The 16649-nt window shown below is 34.0% G+C and overlaps 2 protein-coding genes across 4 annotated transcripts in view; one reads left to right on the forward strand and one right to left on the reverse strand.

Annotated features, from left to right (window-relative positions):
• LOC128188206 (uncharacterized) overlaps window positions 1-16649 on the reverse strand; it is a 52404-nt gene that overhangs the window by 5959 nt on the left and 29796 nt on the right. For all 3 annotated transcript variants that reach the window (XM_052859119.1, XM_052859120.1, XM_052859121.1), the window contains exons 16-31: window positions 10009-10128; window positions 8158-8280; window positions 7782-7939; window positions 6634-6840; window positions 6387-6521; window positions 6126-6293; window positions 5766-5934; window positions 4842-4994; window positions 3769-3949; window positions 3587-3659; window positions 3400-3489; window positions 2810-2942; window positions 1688-1789; window positions 1437-1556; window positions 428-609; window positions 53-192 (exon numbers count right to left, since the gene is read on the reverse strand). In XM_052859119.1, coding sequence (XP_052715079.1) covers window positions 53-192; window positions 428-609; window positions 1437-1556; window positions 1688-1789; window positions 2810-2942; window positions 3400-3489; window positions 3587-3659; window positions 3769-3949; window positions 4842-4994; window positions 5766-5934; window positions 6126-6293; window positions 6387-6521; window positions 6634-6840; window positions 7782-7939; window positions 8158-8280; window positions 10009-10128 — 2254 coding nt within the window. The remainder of the gene's footprint in view (window positions 1-52; window positions 193-427; window positions 610-1436; window positions 1557-1687; window positions 1790-2809; window positions 2943-3399; window positions 3490-3586; window positions 3660-3768; window positions 3950-4841; window positions 4995-5765; window positions 5935-6125; window positions 6294-6386; window positions 6522-6633; window positions 6841-7781; window positions 7940-8157; window positions 8281-10008; window positions 10129-16649) is intronic.
• LOC128188208 (zinc finger protein 862-like) lies at window positions 11302-13875 on the forward strand. The gene has a single exon (XM_052859122.1). The coding sequence runs from the start codon at window positions 11564-11566 to the stop codon at window positions 12704-12706; it is 1143 nt and encodes a 380-aa protein (XP_052715082.1). The 5' UTR covers window positions 11302-11563; the 3' UTR covers window positions 12707-13875.

The following is a 16649-nucleotide window of genomic DNA, read 5'->3' on the forward strand; positions in this document are numbered from 1 at the left end:
CAATAAAATATGTTCAAATCAAATCAAATCCAAAACTTGTTCTCTAACTCACAAGCATCTCCAATTGTCTCCACTTTGTATACATCATAGTGGTCTAAAATGGCATCAAAGCATGTGTAGAGGTCATTGAGCAGTGTTACTACTTGGAATGGAGTACTGTCTCTGGCAATGGCTGTAAATCCTACCAAGTCACTGCAAGTTTTAATAGCAAAAGTTTTGATAGCAAAGAAGTAAGTACTGGTAACATCAAACAACATCATTTAACAGTTTACACCAGTGCTACATAGGTTATTTAAATAATGCTTAAAAATGTGATTTGCATATACCTGGTAAAAGGTGCAATTTTTTTTGGCAAACAAAATTTTATAGTGAATTTTGCTCCAAATGAAATGAATAAATAGTTAAGTTTTACAAAATTTTATTTTACCTAAAATAGATTGTGACACATTCAAATGCTTCAGGCTCCACAGTTTTACCATGCTTTAAATCTTCTGCAACTTTCTTTGGCAACATTTGACTAATAAGTTCTTCTGTTCTTGCTTTTTCTGCTACAAGTTCCCTTGTTCTATCGGCTACTATGGCTTCTAAATTACTGGAGTACTTCTCCAGCTGCAAAATTAATCAATGTATCTCAAATTCATAATAAATATCTCTAAGTAAAATAATTGCATTCAAACATTTGGGCATCTTTTTATGCATATACACATTGAGATGAGGCTGAGTGTTCAACAAATTACCCATCAGATTAACCTTGAATTTTTGGCCCAAACTAAATTGTTTAGTGAAGAAAGAATCCAAATAATTTTAATACAACTTTTTCCATGTCTTTAAATAGAGCTTTATATTTATTGTCTCAAGGAAAACTAACACTGACTTAAATGGTAAAACAATCCTCTCTTTAGCCCTTCAGCTAATAGACTACAAATTTAATTGGGTCAACCATTTCATTAATATAACTCCTCAGATTGCTTTGCATGAAGCAAAGGGGAGACAAGTGAGGATTGCAGATTTTTAAATATGGTTGCTATGGCTGGTAAAAATGCAGTCAATCTCTATACATGGATGATCAACAAACATTTAAATATTGTGATGACAATTAGAACCAATTACGTTTTAAAATGGCAGGCTTAAAGACAAATTGGGATAAATGACAGATGCGTAAAACCATGGAAATAAAAGGAAATTGCTTTGGAAAAAAGGTGTTGGCTTAAATATGGTATAGACCAATTTCTAGGGAATCTGAAAATTTAAAAAATTCTGTTAAATCAGGTGAACAATTTTTTTTTACGCCAACACAGAAGAATAAATTCAATATTCTCCCTCTCCACTGAGAGAAATATTTATTTCATTGAAGATCATGATTTTTATGTTCAGACTCATTGAGTCAAAATCCTATGAAAATATTACCTGGGGAAAAATAAGCCAAAAAACCATACCATGTTGACAAGATTGTCGATCAGTTCTCCCTTTACTGGGAAGATTTCATTCAACCTGTCCAAGGTTTGTCTGAAGGTTGGTCGTATATCTGGCTTGGCATTCCAACACTGGGCAATCAACTGCAAATAATACAAGGACTTGTATTTGTGTTATGGTGCAAGTGCTTTGACAGTTAATATCATCTTTATTTTGATTTTTATCAAAAGACTGTAAAACATAATATATGGAATTACATGCAGAGCATTTTAACCTTTCTCATTCCTGATCTGGCAGCATATTCTTCTGGGAGGTAACTGTCTTCCAGTTCTGGACGGAAAGGTTTTGTTGTATCTCCTCCACTTTTAAACCAAGCCTGTATTAATACAAAGACAATATACATGCATCTAATATACACAGAAAAAAAGTATTTATATGAAGAAATTTCTGTGATTCTGTTTCTTGTATTAAGTGAAATGCAATTTCAAGGCCATATCAATACAATATCCACCGTCAGATATTGTTCTTCAATCAATACTCAATTTCTTTGATCAACTCAACAAATCCATGAAAATTGACAACAAGAGGATTATTTGAATTTTCGGAGAAACCTTTTTGGAGAAATTGGGAAAATCATCCGGGAGTAAGAGCCCTGCTGAGGGACGCAGAGGGAATATGCCCCCTCGGCAAAAATCAAACTGAAGCATTTTTATGAAGGTTTAGAGTACATTAAATTCTCAAACAATTTATATATAATATTATAATTTAAGATATGATCCAGACAAGAGTTTTACATAAAAATGAACGATTGCTTTGACTCAAAATTTCATGTATGAAGAAGCGAGTGTTTATGAATGAGAGTTTAAAATCTTTAATATAAGCAAGAGGCCAATTGGCCTTAACGGTCACCTGAGAAGAATATAACCCATACACAAACTTGTCAAGGGGTCTCATATATGCATTTAATTAATTAGGTTAATTTGAGTAGAAAAATTATAAATTTGTAATGAGACCACGAAGATCTGGTCTACAAAATTATGAGTTCAGCTTTCCTTTCAGGTGTGTGGGAGTAAAGAATATAATTTTTAACATTATATGCATTAACACCTATACATCTATTTTGGCCCTGCCCTAGTGTCAAAACCCATACTCCAGGGGACATGAAAATTAAATTTTCAGTAGAGGACTTTCTGGTAAACATAATTATAAGTCAGTTTTTTTTATACAGATGTGTGAGAATAGAGAAGAAAATTTTTAAACATTATATGCATTAACACTATATTGCCATATTGCCCCCCCCCTCCCATGTCCTGAACTCCTGACCCAGGGGCCATGAATTTCACAAGTAAGAAGGAAGGGCATCTGTAAGTTTGAACAGTATAATTCTTTAACAAACCTTCTTAGCCTCAACAGCAGATGGTGCATCTTTGTCTATAACTAGCTGAAGAACCTGGCCAGGATCCATAAAACTAAGTTCTTTTGTATAAGGTTCTTCTCTCGTGCACATCTCAACCATAATGATTGCAAAGCTGAAAAAAAAAAACCCCAATACCTACTTCACACAAAACGTTCCAAGTTTTATACTGCTATCATTTTTGATCATTTATATCACTGAACATAAAATAGAAATGTGTCTATATATACTGTATTTACATTTGCAAATATGCTTCGATCCTTATATGAACCCATAAAATAGTGGAAACATTCAATTCTGCGTGAACTTTTTAATGACATCACAATAATTACTGCACGTCTTTATAAAGTTTGACAGTTGCATGATTGAAAACATAAAAACAAGGTTATGTTAATAATTCTAAACCATTTTCTTTTTTTAACCATAAATATAAGTAACAAACAGCTATAGTGACAAAAATTCACGACGTCATTAAATCTTCTTCACAGGATTTGATCATGTGACCTGCCTAGTTCATATCCTGGTGAACTCTTGCATTTTGTTTCTAAGTATGCAAAAAATAATAATCTTACGAATAAACATCGCCTGCTCTAGTTCCACATCTGACATCATCTAATGTATTGCACCCTGGTATCAATTCAGGAGCTGTCCAAAACATATTGCTAAAACAAGATAATGCCATTTCATTATGACCATAAATAATCAAAGAAGTGAATAAAGAACATGCAATCAATGATTTGTATATTCAAATTTGCATACCTGAGTTTTGGACTATGTGATTCACCATAGTATCTTCTGGGTCCATCATATCTGAGAGTTGGAAGTCCAAATCCTGTGTTTTTACAACATCAAAATAAGGCCAAAAAATTAATGTACCTGTATTTCTCCAGGTCATTTTTCTGCTTTTCATTAATTGATACACAATTAAAATGTTAAAATACCTGTTATTTTGCATGTCCATCTGTTATCTACAACACAATTAGAAGATTTTAGTCTCCCATGGGATCCAATATCCGATCGATGTAAAAACTCCATTCCCCTGCAAATATCCTTCAGCAGAGAAAACCTGAAGTCCCATCCAAGTTTGACAGAATCATTCAGGAGGAGATCTTCAATACTGCCCTACAATAGATCACAGCGTTAAGATAAAATGTTTCAGGCAAATTTCTGTACATTTATATGTATAAAATTAAAGATCTTTAGCTTTTATCAGCACAAATATTATAATATATAGAGTATTTGCCCGACTAAATACAGTGGGGCCTCAGATATCCGGACGCCAGATAACCGGATGCTTCAGTTTACGGACGATTTTATTTAGGAACAGATTTTTTATACGTTATTTTGTCTCATTTATCCGGAATTCCACGTTCAGGATCCGGACGGTCTGTTTTTACCACAAAACCCTGATTTACTACTAATCTTGCTTCATTTAACCGGACGGTAAAATTTAATGATACCCTACTCAGTACAAAAGATTACCCCCGTCAATTAAGTTTCACACCTTTTTTACGTGCTAGACCCTAATGAGTAGCTTGTATAAACACACTGACTTCCCAAATCACTTTGAAAAAATGAAAAATTGCGAACAACAGTGTATCACACACATATCACACTTGGACACAAAGAATTAAGCTAGATTCGGTTATCATTATTGTCCGGTTAATATTTAATGACAAAATAATAAAATAAAGCAGAGTTGTTTATATTTAAAAACGTTCATATCAACAGACAACTCTAGCATGTGTTGCTATATGGTATGAAAGGCAAAAAAAACTATTATCAACACTGGGAGCCATTGTATACAAATACATTATCATTCATGACAACAATAGACACATTTCAGATATCCGGACGCTTCACCTATCCGGACGATTGGACTTGGGAACGAAAGCGTCCGGATAACTGAGGCTCCACTGTACATCACTCATTGGACTAATAAGTACAATAGTAAATTTTGTTGTATTTCCATATAATATTTCATTTGACACACTGAATTGTTTTGGTGACTTACCTTAGGAGCAACTTCTGTCAGAACACAAACATTAGGAAAATCAAGGCAAGCTCCAATGAACTGAATAAGATTATTATGACGTGTTTCTTTCATCTTGATAATTTCAAACCTCAGGTCTTCACTTTCCACAGCGAGGGAATCACAGTTGAATTTCTAAGAGAGAGAGAGAGAGAAAAAAAAATTTAATCTTTTATCACTTGATAAAAATATTATCTACCAAAAAAATTACTTCAATATTGCACTCAATTCTATTTCAATTCTATAACAAACTCTACTGTCTTTGAGATTAAAGGACTATTTATATATGATAAGGGCCTAAAATAGCCCCCTAAAATGAACATCATCATTAACTCTAATGCTTTGTTTTCTTTTTACAGATATATATGTGATGTTCTTACATAATGTTCATTTTGATTCAACTGTCCACAATTTAGAAATATGACATCATAAAGACAACCTTTTCCCGCCATTTTTGCATTTTTAGCATTAAACAGCTTGTTTTCAAGCAGTTTTTCATTTATAAAACATAGAGCACATGCTTGAACAAACAAAATATTTCAATCAGAGATGTATCTAGCCAAGGCTAAAAAGTGCCCAAAAAGTTTTACTTGTTCAAGCATGTGCTCTGTATTTCCCATTCATAAAAAGAAAAGTAAAATGTCGATTTTTGACTGATTTTGATTGAATTATAGAAATAGCGTCACTTCTGACGTAATATACTGCCAGTGAGTGCAAACAAATCAAATAAAATAGTGAAAAATATAGTTTAAATCAACTCTTCTAAAAAATAACACAACATTTTATTGTACCCGAAGCACTTTAAAACATGGCAAATTATGGGGGCCAAATTTATCTCATATCATATATAGTTCTTTCCAAAAAATTTTCAGGATCCAAAATATATTTAGTACAAGTAAATCTGACCTGCATGTAACATTTCTGACTCCTCCAAGTACAGATATTAGACTTGTTGGATATTGCTAGATCTTCTCCTGCTGTGGACACAAAACTGAGAGCTCGAGCATCTCCTATCATTACTTCATCAAACTTGACCAGCCAGTCCAAGTTCTGAAGGGCACTCTTCAAATGAAGCCTGCAGTTTGAAAGAATAAAATTTACACTTAACACTGAATTTTCAATGGGAAAGTTTAATTCATAAAATAATCAATACTTTGCTTTCAAATACATTTCCTGACAGCGGTAATGTCTTGTGGGTGTATCATATTAGTTAGCTTCTCAAAACAATATTATATGATAAACTTAATAAATCTCTTGAAAACTAACCTCCTTAGCAACCATCTTCCAACAAACACGGCAACAACAATAACGATGGACACGACCAGGATGGGCACCACTATGACCACCACTAGTGAGCTATCACAGGCGGCCCCTGTATAGGAGGAGTCACAGGTACAGATCTCAGGGGACGTACACCTTCCATTCACACAGGCACTACAACAATCATTAAAAAGTATAAATATCTATAAAATCACGACTAGATGAATTTTCTCATTATCATGTCATAACACAGCTATCAAGACTTACCTACAAATGGCGTGTTGGCATCGGTCACCATACCAACCTGCATCACAAGTACAATTCTTGGGAACAGTACAATATCCATTTAGACATGTACACACCATCTTCTCACAGTTGTCACCATAATATCCATCATTGCAGCTGAAATATATGTATTGTATTATTTAGATTCTTTTATAAATCTATAACAATAGGAATGCAATTTTTTTTTACGTTCCTGCGAGATGCAAGGAGTCTAAATTTTGCAACATACTCGCATTTATCCATGGATATACATTTTCCAAACTCGTATTTTGTGATGTCAAATTCATCTGTGTTATTTCCACCACATCCACCATTACAGTAGAAGGGAGCTATGGCATAGTCTTCCTTTTCCTCCATTTGTGGTGGGGCTGTGTCAGGAGGTATAGGTACAATTTGTTGTGTAAAAGCACTGATCATTCCAGTAGAGCTGTTGTAGCTGCATGTTCAAAGTTAAACAATATATCATTTATAAACTGTACAACATGTCCTGAAATTCTTATTTCTAGTTGTGACAAGAAAGTTGCAGTTTATTTTCTTGTAGTTGATCAGTATTTCTTGAAATGTTTTCTTAACTTTTGGTTTTTATTAATAATACCAGATAAATGAAAACTGGTTGGCATTAAAATGAATGCCATTCAATTTTAACTGAATCAAAGAGCATGTTTATTTAACATTGGACTTTTTAATATGGTAACTGCAAGGGAAACTCCTACAAAAGTTTGCTAAAAATGAATTCAAACTTAAAAACTTCAAGCACAAGTAGAAGCTGTCCATTGGTAAACCTACAAACAAATTGTTTCATCCAAACTGCATAATGTTTTTCAGGTGGAAAAATATTAAGTTAACTAAATAGAAAATCCATATTACATAATCAGTCACTGTATAAAGTTAACCCAAATGCATCCTGTGGGTGAAGTATTTATAAACAATATTAGAACAAGTGGAGAAAAAATGTGGCATAACTAAGGACTTTACAAATAGATCCTAGATCTAATATTATCTTTTTACTTTCACTTGTATGCATTGCATGGAGAGAGAGAGAGAGAGAGAGAGAGAGAGAGAGAGAGAGAGAGAGAGAGAGAGAGAGAGAGAGAGAGATTTTTTCTTTCTGCAAAAAAAGATCTGCTGTCCATACACAGGAAATTTGATGATGGTCAATGAAGAGCATTTACCAAAAGCTACTTTGGGTGAAGTAAGGCTCACAGTGTGTCATAGAAAGAGAAGATTTGCAATTAATATCTGATAAGTAATGTCAGGTGGAAAGACTTTAAGCAAAGTTTTGAACTTTCTGCCCAGTTTAATGTTTTATAAAGTGTAATGTCTAGTGTTAACTAAATTTTTGTAATATTCATTTTTGCAACATTTGTAAATACTCACAGAAATTTATTTTTAAAATCTGACTCTGGTGAAGTGAAATTTGCGACTATATGGTTGTATGGTGGAAGACTTAAAGGTCTCTTTGCTTGCATAGGTACTTCTAACTGAGTGGTGGCAGCTGTATTTTCCAAGATAAATGTTCTTGCAAAAACCGCAGTCTACAAAAAGGCAATTCAATATAACAACAGTTATCATGAAGACTTTAAAGAACATTTTGGATAATAATTCTATAAGCTATCAAGACAGCATGTTTATTATAATGTTAATAATATATTGATGTTAGACACATGTATCTTTAAAAAACATTATTTTTCAATGTTTCTAACTATAATCATTTTTCAAAAGAAATCAGACATGGAGAATACATGGTACCAACATGTGAAGCAGGAGCATAAGTTCCGAGAGGATGGGGATTGACGACACACATAAACCCTCGGAATCCTGGTCGGTCTCCTGAAGCTTCAAATGTTATGTTCCCTGTCAGCCCCTCTATGGTGACCTGGGACAATTATGAGCAATAAATTAAAGAGTTTATATTTTTCCATAAGACATTCACAAAATACGTTATAATTTTGCCAGTGGGGGTCTAACAAAATTTTCGTTAGCCGAAAATTCCTTATATACAGCAATTTTCTATAGATTTGTATAAGAACTTTGCTGGGACATTATTAAGAACTCATTATAGCTGTAAATTCGCTATATCCATGTTTGTTAAATTTGAGTTTTGTTGCATTTCATCAATCAGAAATGGACAAAACTCCAAAGGTTGTTACTTTTTCCTTCATATTTCAAAGAAAATGACAGTTTAAAACATGGTTTTTCATTGTGTTTACAAAATATTTATGCCCCGTTACAGTCCCTAAGAAACAAAGCTGTTGTTATGAATCATCATTGACAGAATATAGGGTGATTTAACCATGCATCGGACACATACCTTGGATCGGACAACTTTGTTTATAAATATACAAATAAATGTGCATGCGCTCATGTGTTGTTTCGTATATTCCTGAATTAGAACAAATGAACTTTATCATTATTAAGAATTTGACAGTCACATTGTCAAAGAAATAGCAATATAGACATTGTAAAATGACATCAAATACGCCATTATTGAAAATTTAGTTACGAAGATTTTACACTAAAACATTATTTGAATGTTGTGCGTTTGATTGTGAATTATTGAAAATGCACTCTCTGCCTAAAATAATTAGAAAGAAGTAAGTTTTGGAACAAAATTTGATTAAAATAAGTCCAAGAAATTTGAACAATTAATGTCAAAGTCATTATTGCACCATATGTTCATTTCACCATGGATCGGACATAAATTAACCATGCATCGGACAGTTTTCACTGCATGATTTCTTCTAATAATATGGAGATTATGTGCCCATTCCTTGTGATATACTTTAAATGTGAAGTAAAATAAAAAATTAAAAAATAATTGATACAAACATTTTCCTCAAATGACTTAAAAATCGAGTTATACGGACACACCCATTTTAGTCTAAAGTTCCTGTAGGAGCTGGCACGATAAAGAACCCCGTATGATAAATATTCCTTTAAACAGAAGCACTAGTCTAAATTCTTATATGTAGATTTGAGGACTTACATTTAAAGAAATATGAATTGGAATTAAATAAATTAATATTTCCGAACCTTTGTATTTTTGCATTAAAACCAGAAAATGTTGTTATTTTTAATATCTACTGCACTGCTATAGCTGTCCGATGCTTGGTAAATATTGTCCGATCCATGGTGAAATAGTTCAACACTTCATTAATTTGCTTTATTTTCTACATTTTTTACAATTTCACAATTTTTTCTCCAATTATTAAGCAAGGGGAAAACCTGTAACTTTTAAAACAAGTTTTATTTATATTTGGACGATATTTGATGCGTGAACAAAGGGAAAAATCCAAAGGTGTCCGATGCATGGTGAAATCACCCTATATCTTGAATTTTATAAACCTGTAAGCACCTTTCATTTCTAGATCTTGTATAAATGAGTGATAAAAATTCACACAAACGTATAAGCATGCTCACTCATACACACTCATTCTCAATTTCAGAAAAAAGGGTACTTAATATCAAATTATTTTCCAAGGCAAAATTTACCGCAAACCATCATTAAAACAAATTCAAATGCCATATTTAGTTTTAAATTGTGTATCTCTGCTGATACATCTAACCCATTTCTCACCTCAAAGACACCTGTTTAATTTCTTACCTTTCTGATTTCAGCAACTAATTTGTCCGCAGTAATTGTTTCCTTCTTCTGCATCAAAACTGTCATTGCTTCACAATACACTATCACTGCATCATAAGCTAAGGCATACACAGCTAAAATCTATGAAAAAGGAAAACTGTACTTATAACTTAAGTTTCTGATTTCATTTGTCACCAGCCTTATAAAGTTTTTGCAACATTCAGTGTTATATTTTTCATATATAAATCTAAAATCTATAGAACAAAAAATAATTTTATATTGCCTCATCTTTATATTTAACAAAATAGGCCAAAATGTTTGTATACAGGGTTATTTTCGCCCGGTGTAAGTTTCACCCTTCTACACTTGCAAACAGTTTTGCTCTATCTTCACCCAGACACAGTTGTGTTTAAAGAAACATATTATGAGTCATTGACATTCACCTAGTCTTAATTAAATTTGCCTGCTGGCAAGAGAAAATAGTTTAAAAGAAAACCGGACGAATTCTCTGTATACAGTATATTGCAGCATACGAAAAAAAGAGGCCCAGGAGCCACATATCATTCACCAAAGCAACAATAGCCTAAACTCTGATCAGATCAGCACTGCAGTCTCAAAATCAAAATATCTTGACAACTAAGTATAGGAGGTCTTTCTCAGAAAATTTTAAAAAATCTCCTGATTTTTATCCACATATTTTTAAGGTAATTACTAAGCCCCTTTTGTTGTTTTAGTATTTGTAAGAAGATTTTTCTCTATTCCATTATAACTTCCTCCCCCCCCCCCCCCCCCCCCCTTCTCCAAACCCACTTTTCTCTAGGGAATCATGGTTTGATCAAACTTTAATCTGCCCGAACCTGTGCTTTTACATAAGTTACTGCTTTTTGGACTGAATACTTTTCCAGATGATTTTTAAAGATTTTTCTCTTTATCTTTCTATGTAAAAATTTGAATCCCTTCCCTCCCCCAAAATGTGGTCCCATCATACCCCCAGGATCATAATTTGAACAAACTTGAATCTACATTATCTGAGGATGCCTCGATCCACACAAACTTCAGCTTTTCTGGCCTAATAGTTTCTAAGAGGAAGATTTTTGAAGATTTTCTCGATATATTCCTATGTAAAAATACATCCCCCCCTCCATTGTGGCCCCACCCTACCCCTGGAGACCATGATTTAAACAAACTTGAATCTACACTATCTGAGGATGCTTCCATACAAGTTACAGCTTTCCTGTCCTATTAGTTTTTGAGAAGAAGATTTTTTAAAATACCAACAAATTTTAAATGCATGTACCTTTAAAGAGGGCCTGGCCCTTCATTTTAACAGTGATTGGGAAGGACCCGCGCCACGCGCCATAGTCGCATTTAAATGAAAAATGGCGCATTTAATTAATTATCCTATGCGCCGAAGTGCGCATTCAAATTTTTCATCGGTAACATGAGTTATAGCGATGTCTGCTCGAAACATACTTTGTATGACTTACCTAATTGTCGTATTTTCACTCGTTTTAAAACATCAAATCTCATTGGTTAAAATCGAAATAAACAACCAATACAATGTCTCCTCTCATTTATGCGTGATCTTAATCTTAAACAAGGTCAGTCGCAACGTTGGTGGACCATGCCCCCAAAGAAAAAGTTAAAAATAGAATTAGATCCGAAACAGCCACAGCTTAGTTTCTACGCATGTCATAGAGAAGACAAAGTGGAACAGACACAACATGAAACAGAAAGTAGTAAAGAAAAAAAAGATACGAAAGAAGAAAGACATTTTCAAGAAAGGTGGCTCAGAATTTGGTCGTGGTTAGAATATAGAGACAATAAGATGTTTTGTTCTATGTGCATAAAGTATAAAAAAGCGAATGCGTTCACGAGTGGATGTCAAACTTTAAAAACGTCTTCTATGTATAGACATGAAGCATCTGACGATCACAAGAACTGCTCCCAAGAACAGTCATTAAAACAAAATATGGCGCATGCCATTAAAAAAAGCTACGAGGCACAGGATAATGCAATTATTAAAGCATTGAAAGTTGTTTATTGGCTTGCTTCTGAAAATATACCATTATCAAAGTATGAGAGTTTTCTAACGATATGTAAACAGTTGGACATACCTGGTATGGAGCCTTTGTCTATAGGAGGTTCAAACAGAGTAAATTACTGTTCTTACTACGCAGCAAATGAATTGTTAAATGCCCTGTGCACAACAATTGATGAAGACATTAATTCGCTCATTGCCAAGTCCCCATACATTTCAGTCTTATGTGATGAGAGTACAGATATATCAAACACAGCTCGAATGACTATTAACTTTCGTCTGATTAATCCAGAAACTGAAGCAGTCAAGAGTGTTTTCATTAATGACATTGAATATGAAGATGGTACTGGTGAAGGACTGTGTGGAGAAATCATTAAAGTGCTTGAATCAAGAAACATTAACACAGGGAAAGTAGTAGGTTTGGGTACAGATGGAGCCTCTGTGATGACAGGAAAGGACAAAGGAGTATATGGTAGACTCAAGGCATTAAACCCACATTTAATTAACATCCACTGCTTGGCCCACAGACTAGCATTATGCACATCTCAAGCAGCAACCCTTAAATCATTGAAAAATTACCAAGAATGGATGTGCAGCCTATTTTATTACTTCAAGAGATCTGCCCAAAGAGAAAAACAAGAGGCCCATGGGCCACATCGCTCACCTGAGGAACAATAGGTATAATAAAATCAGCTTAATGGAGTCATAATACAAACTACCTGGACAATGTACAATAATACATGTTGATCCTGTATAAATAAAATCCATTTTCCTCTGGATATTCTTATGTTTATAATCATTAGTCCCTTTTCTAACAGGACGATTTTATAGTCATATCATATGTTGAGTATTGCAGTTCTCAAAAAGATCCTTAACAATTGTTTATATATGGGATATAAACGTACATAAACTCTGAACCTTCTTGTGAGGCCAAAGAATTGTCCTGGGGCCAAAGTTTTAACAATTATAAAGAATCATCTGGCTGATTAGTTTCTGAGAAGAAGATTTTTAAAGATTTACCATATATATTCCTTTGTTAAACTTTGAACCCCCATTGTGGCCCCACCCTACCCCTGGGGATCACGATTTTCACAACTTTTAATTTACACTACCTGAGGACGCTTCCACACAAGTTTAAGCTTTCCTAGCTGATTAGCTTCTGAGAAGAAGATTTTTAAAGATTTACCATATATATTCCTATGTAAAACTTTGACCTTCCATTGTGGCCCCACCCTACCCCCGGGGGTCATGATTTTCACAACTATGAATCTACACTACCTGATGATGCTTCCACACAAGTGTCAGCTTTCCTGGCTGATTAGTTTCTGAAAAGAAGATTTTTAAAGATTTACTCTATATATTCCTATGTAAAACTTCGATCCCCCATTGTGGCCCCACCCTACCCCCGGGGGTCATGATTTTCACAACTTTGAATCTACACTACCCGAGGATGCTTCCACACAAGTGTCAGCTTTCCTGGCTGATTAGTTTCTGAGAAGAAGATTTTTAAAGATTTACTCTGTATATTCCTATGTAATAAAACTTCGACACCTCATTGTGGCCCCACCCTACCCCTGGGGATCATGATTTTCACAACTATGAATTAACACTACCTGAGGATGCTTCCACACAAGTTTCAGCTTTCCTGGCTGATTAGTTTCTGAAAGGAAGATTTTTAAAGATTTACTTTATATATTCCTATGTTAAACTTCGACACCCCATTGTGGCCCAACCCTACCCCCGGGGGTCATGATTTTCACAACTGTGAATTTACACTACCTGAGGATGCTTCCACACAAGTTTCAGCTTTCCTGGTCTTATGGTTCATGAGAAGAAGATTTTTAAAGATTTACTCTGTATATTCCTATGTAAAACTTCGACCCCCCATTGTGGCCCCACCCTACCCCCGGGGGTCATGATTTTCACAAATTAGAATCTACACTACCAGATGATGCTTCCACACAAGTTTCAGCTTTCCTGGTCTTATGGTTCATGAGAAGAAGATTTTTGAAAATTCTCGAAAATTTTCATAAATTCCTAATTATCTCCCTTTGCAAAAGGGCGTGATCCTTAATTTTCACAAAGAGCTAAAGCCATGAAGCATCAAAAATTGCCCTATCATTAAAAATTACCATATTTTGGTAAAATATAGGGTAGAATCTTAGCTTTTCATAAATGTTTTTCTTTTTTCAATATCTATCATACTTTTTTATTAACGGAGTTTACAATATGGCATTGTTTTGATGAAAAATGTAGAACAGACGTCATTTTTGTTAAGTAACGTCATGAAATGATAAAACTACGTATGACTTGAATCTAATAAAATAAACAAAAAACAAATAAAATTATCATGTAGACATTATAATTAATTTATGAAAATAAATTTATTGATGAAAATACCATGAAAAGGTTATTTACAATAAAGATTAAAAATATCACAGGGACCAGTGCTGAAGGTCAATATAATGGCGGTACATTTAAATATGTCGGTGTCTTAAAAGTTCTTTTTTCTGCAATTTGAAACTGCATGACTGCATGAAGTAATGCTGATGATGCGCAGTGTATAACTGAGAATTAATTATTGAATTCTACCAATGTAATCACAAATTATTAGAAATATAAATATGACAGAGATACGGTAATTGAATTTAACAGAGATATATGTAATCTCGAAATTTGATGCATTACTGTAACAGTCTGTGCACATTATTCTACATGATTATTTTACTTGTTTAAAGGCTTCGATATTTTCACCCAATTCTGACGCTTTACAGCAGTTAGATGCCAGGGTTCAGTCCTTTGAAATGTTTTATATTCCCATTTTCCCATGGGCTCACCGTGCGTTCACTTGCGCTCTCCGCTCCGCTCCGTTCCCGCTCATCGTTCACAAAATGCCCACCGTGCGTTCACAAAGATTTCGCCTTGCGCTCACTGCGTTCGTTAAGTGTTCACTTATTGTTTAGTCAGATACTTATAACAATACAAAAATGTAGTTCATTGTTATTATTTAATTCCTGATTACCAACAAATCTACAATGTAACAATACCTCCCGGGGCACTCCGAATAAATCGTTCATCTTGCGTTCACATAGAGTACATATATTGTTGACCGTTCACATTGAGCTTGCGCTCTGCTTACACTCACAGTTCACCGTTCATAAGCGCTATCCAAAATTCGGCTCAGCGTGCACTCACCGTTCGTTTAGAGTGCCCTCACTGTGCGCTCACCGTTCACGAACTGTTTAAGTGAAAAAAAAACCTTTTAGCGACTGTGTATATGTAATAGATATACTAGTATGCCGAAAGCAGTTCTGTATGAAATAATATAAAACAGTTTCGGTGCCCGTTATAGGGCCGAGAACTGTGATATTTTTTTCATACTGAAGTGTTTGAGGCATATATAGTACTTAAATCACTCAATTGAATATCATTGTTGATTCCTGAGACAGTCCAATTTTAAAGAATAACAGTATTGTAACCACTAGTAACGGTCTGATATTATCGATAAGAAGCTCACTAATACATCGGACTTTCACAAAAATTAAATTCTTGACTGCTGGAACAAGGGAATGACATTACAGCAGTGTTTTAATGTTCATTAATTAAATGAAAAAAGAATATTGATTTCTTTAAAAATGTTTTTTATGAGTTAATTATTCCTTATAAATGCCATAACGTCTATTCATTAACATTTCATTTTTTCTAGTGATATTTATTTGTTTTGAGAATTGTTACAAGTGATAAGCTATCCGTAAATGTTATGAGAATTAAGATCATATTTCGGAGAGAGAGAGAGAGAGAGAGAGAGAGAGAGAATGTGGGTTTACTATTTTGAAGCGAAGATAGGTTAAAATGAACATTTTAATTTAAAACATCAAGCAGTAGCACATAAATAATGTTATAAAATTATCTTGAAAAGTCGAATTCATAGCAAGCATGTAGAATTTGTGTTATCATATATATATATAGTATGTAATGAACTCGGCCGTAAATCGATTTTTTCAGAGAGGAAGGGAAGGGGGGGGGTTGAATGTTTTAAATCTCTCTGTACTCAATCATCGTTGGGTTTTTTTTAAAAGAAAGGGCCCAGCAATCTGAATTTTTTCTCTATGCCATACAAGAAAAACTTTAATTAGATTTAATACGCATAAAATAATCGAAGATAATTTCAATCGAGAATTTTATAGGCAAAAGTAAGTCATCGATGTACACACATTTAGGGTGATTTCTTATTTTATTGGACAAATTATCAATAAAGACATCGCAATTATAATTAGACTTCTATATAGTGCACATGCTGATAATGTATTCTAAGCTGTGTATACCAAAAGCCGTCTTCATCGAAACGGACAAAATCGATCTTTTCAGAAAGGAGTGTAACTGCATGTAACGGTTCACCGGAAATAAATTGACCACGCGACGAATCAACACTGATCAACAGGTGGCTGATAAAGAAAAGACGTATGCATTGGCAAAGTGTTTTTATGCAAGGGACGATGGCTTAATATTCAATTACAGCTGTACTTAGGAATTAAATAATCAAGTTTTTTTTACGGAAGAAGTTAAGTTTATCATATATGTACATGTTTACACGTGATGTCGACTGTCTTTCTCCCGCGGA

Source organism: Crassostrea angulata, chromosome 6, assembly GCF_025612915.1.
Source record: "Crassostrea angulata isolate pt1a10 chromosome 6, ASM2561291v2, whole genome shotgun sequence".
Taxonomy (NCBI): Eukaryota; Metazoa; Mollusca; class Bivalvia; order Ostreida; family Ostreidae; genus Magallana; species Magallana angulata.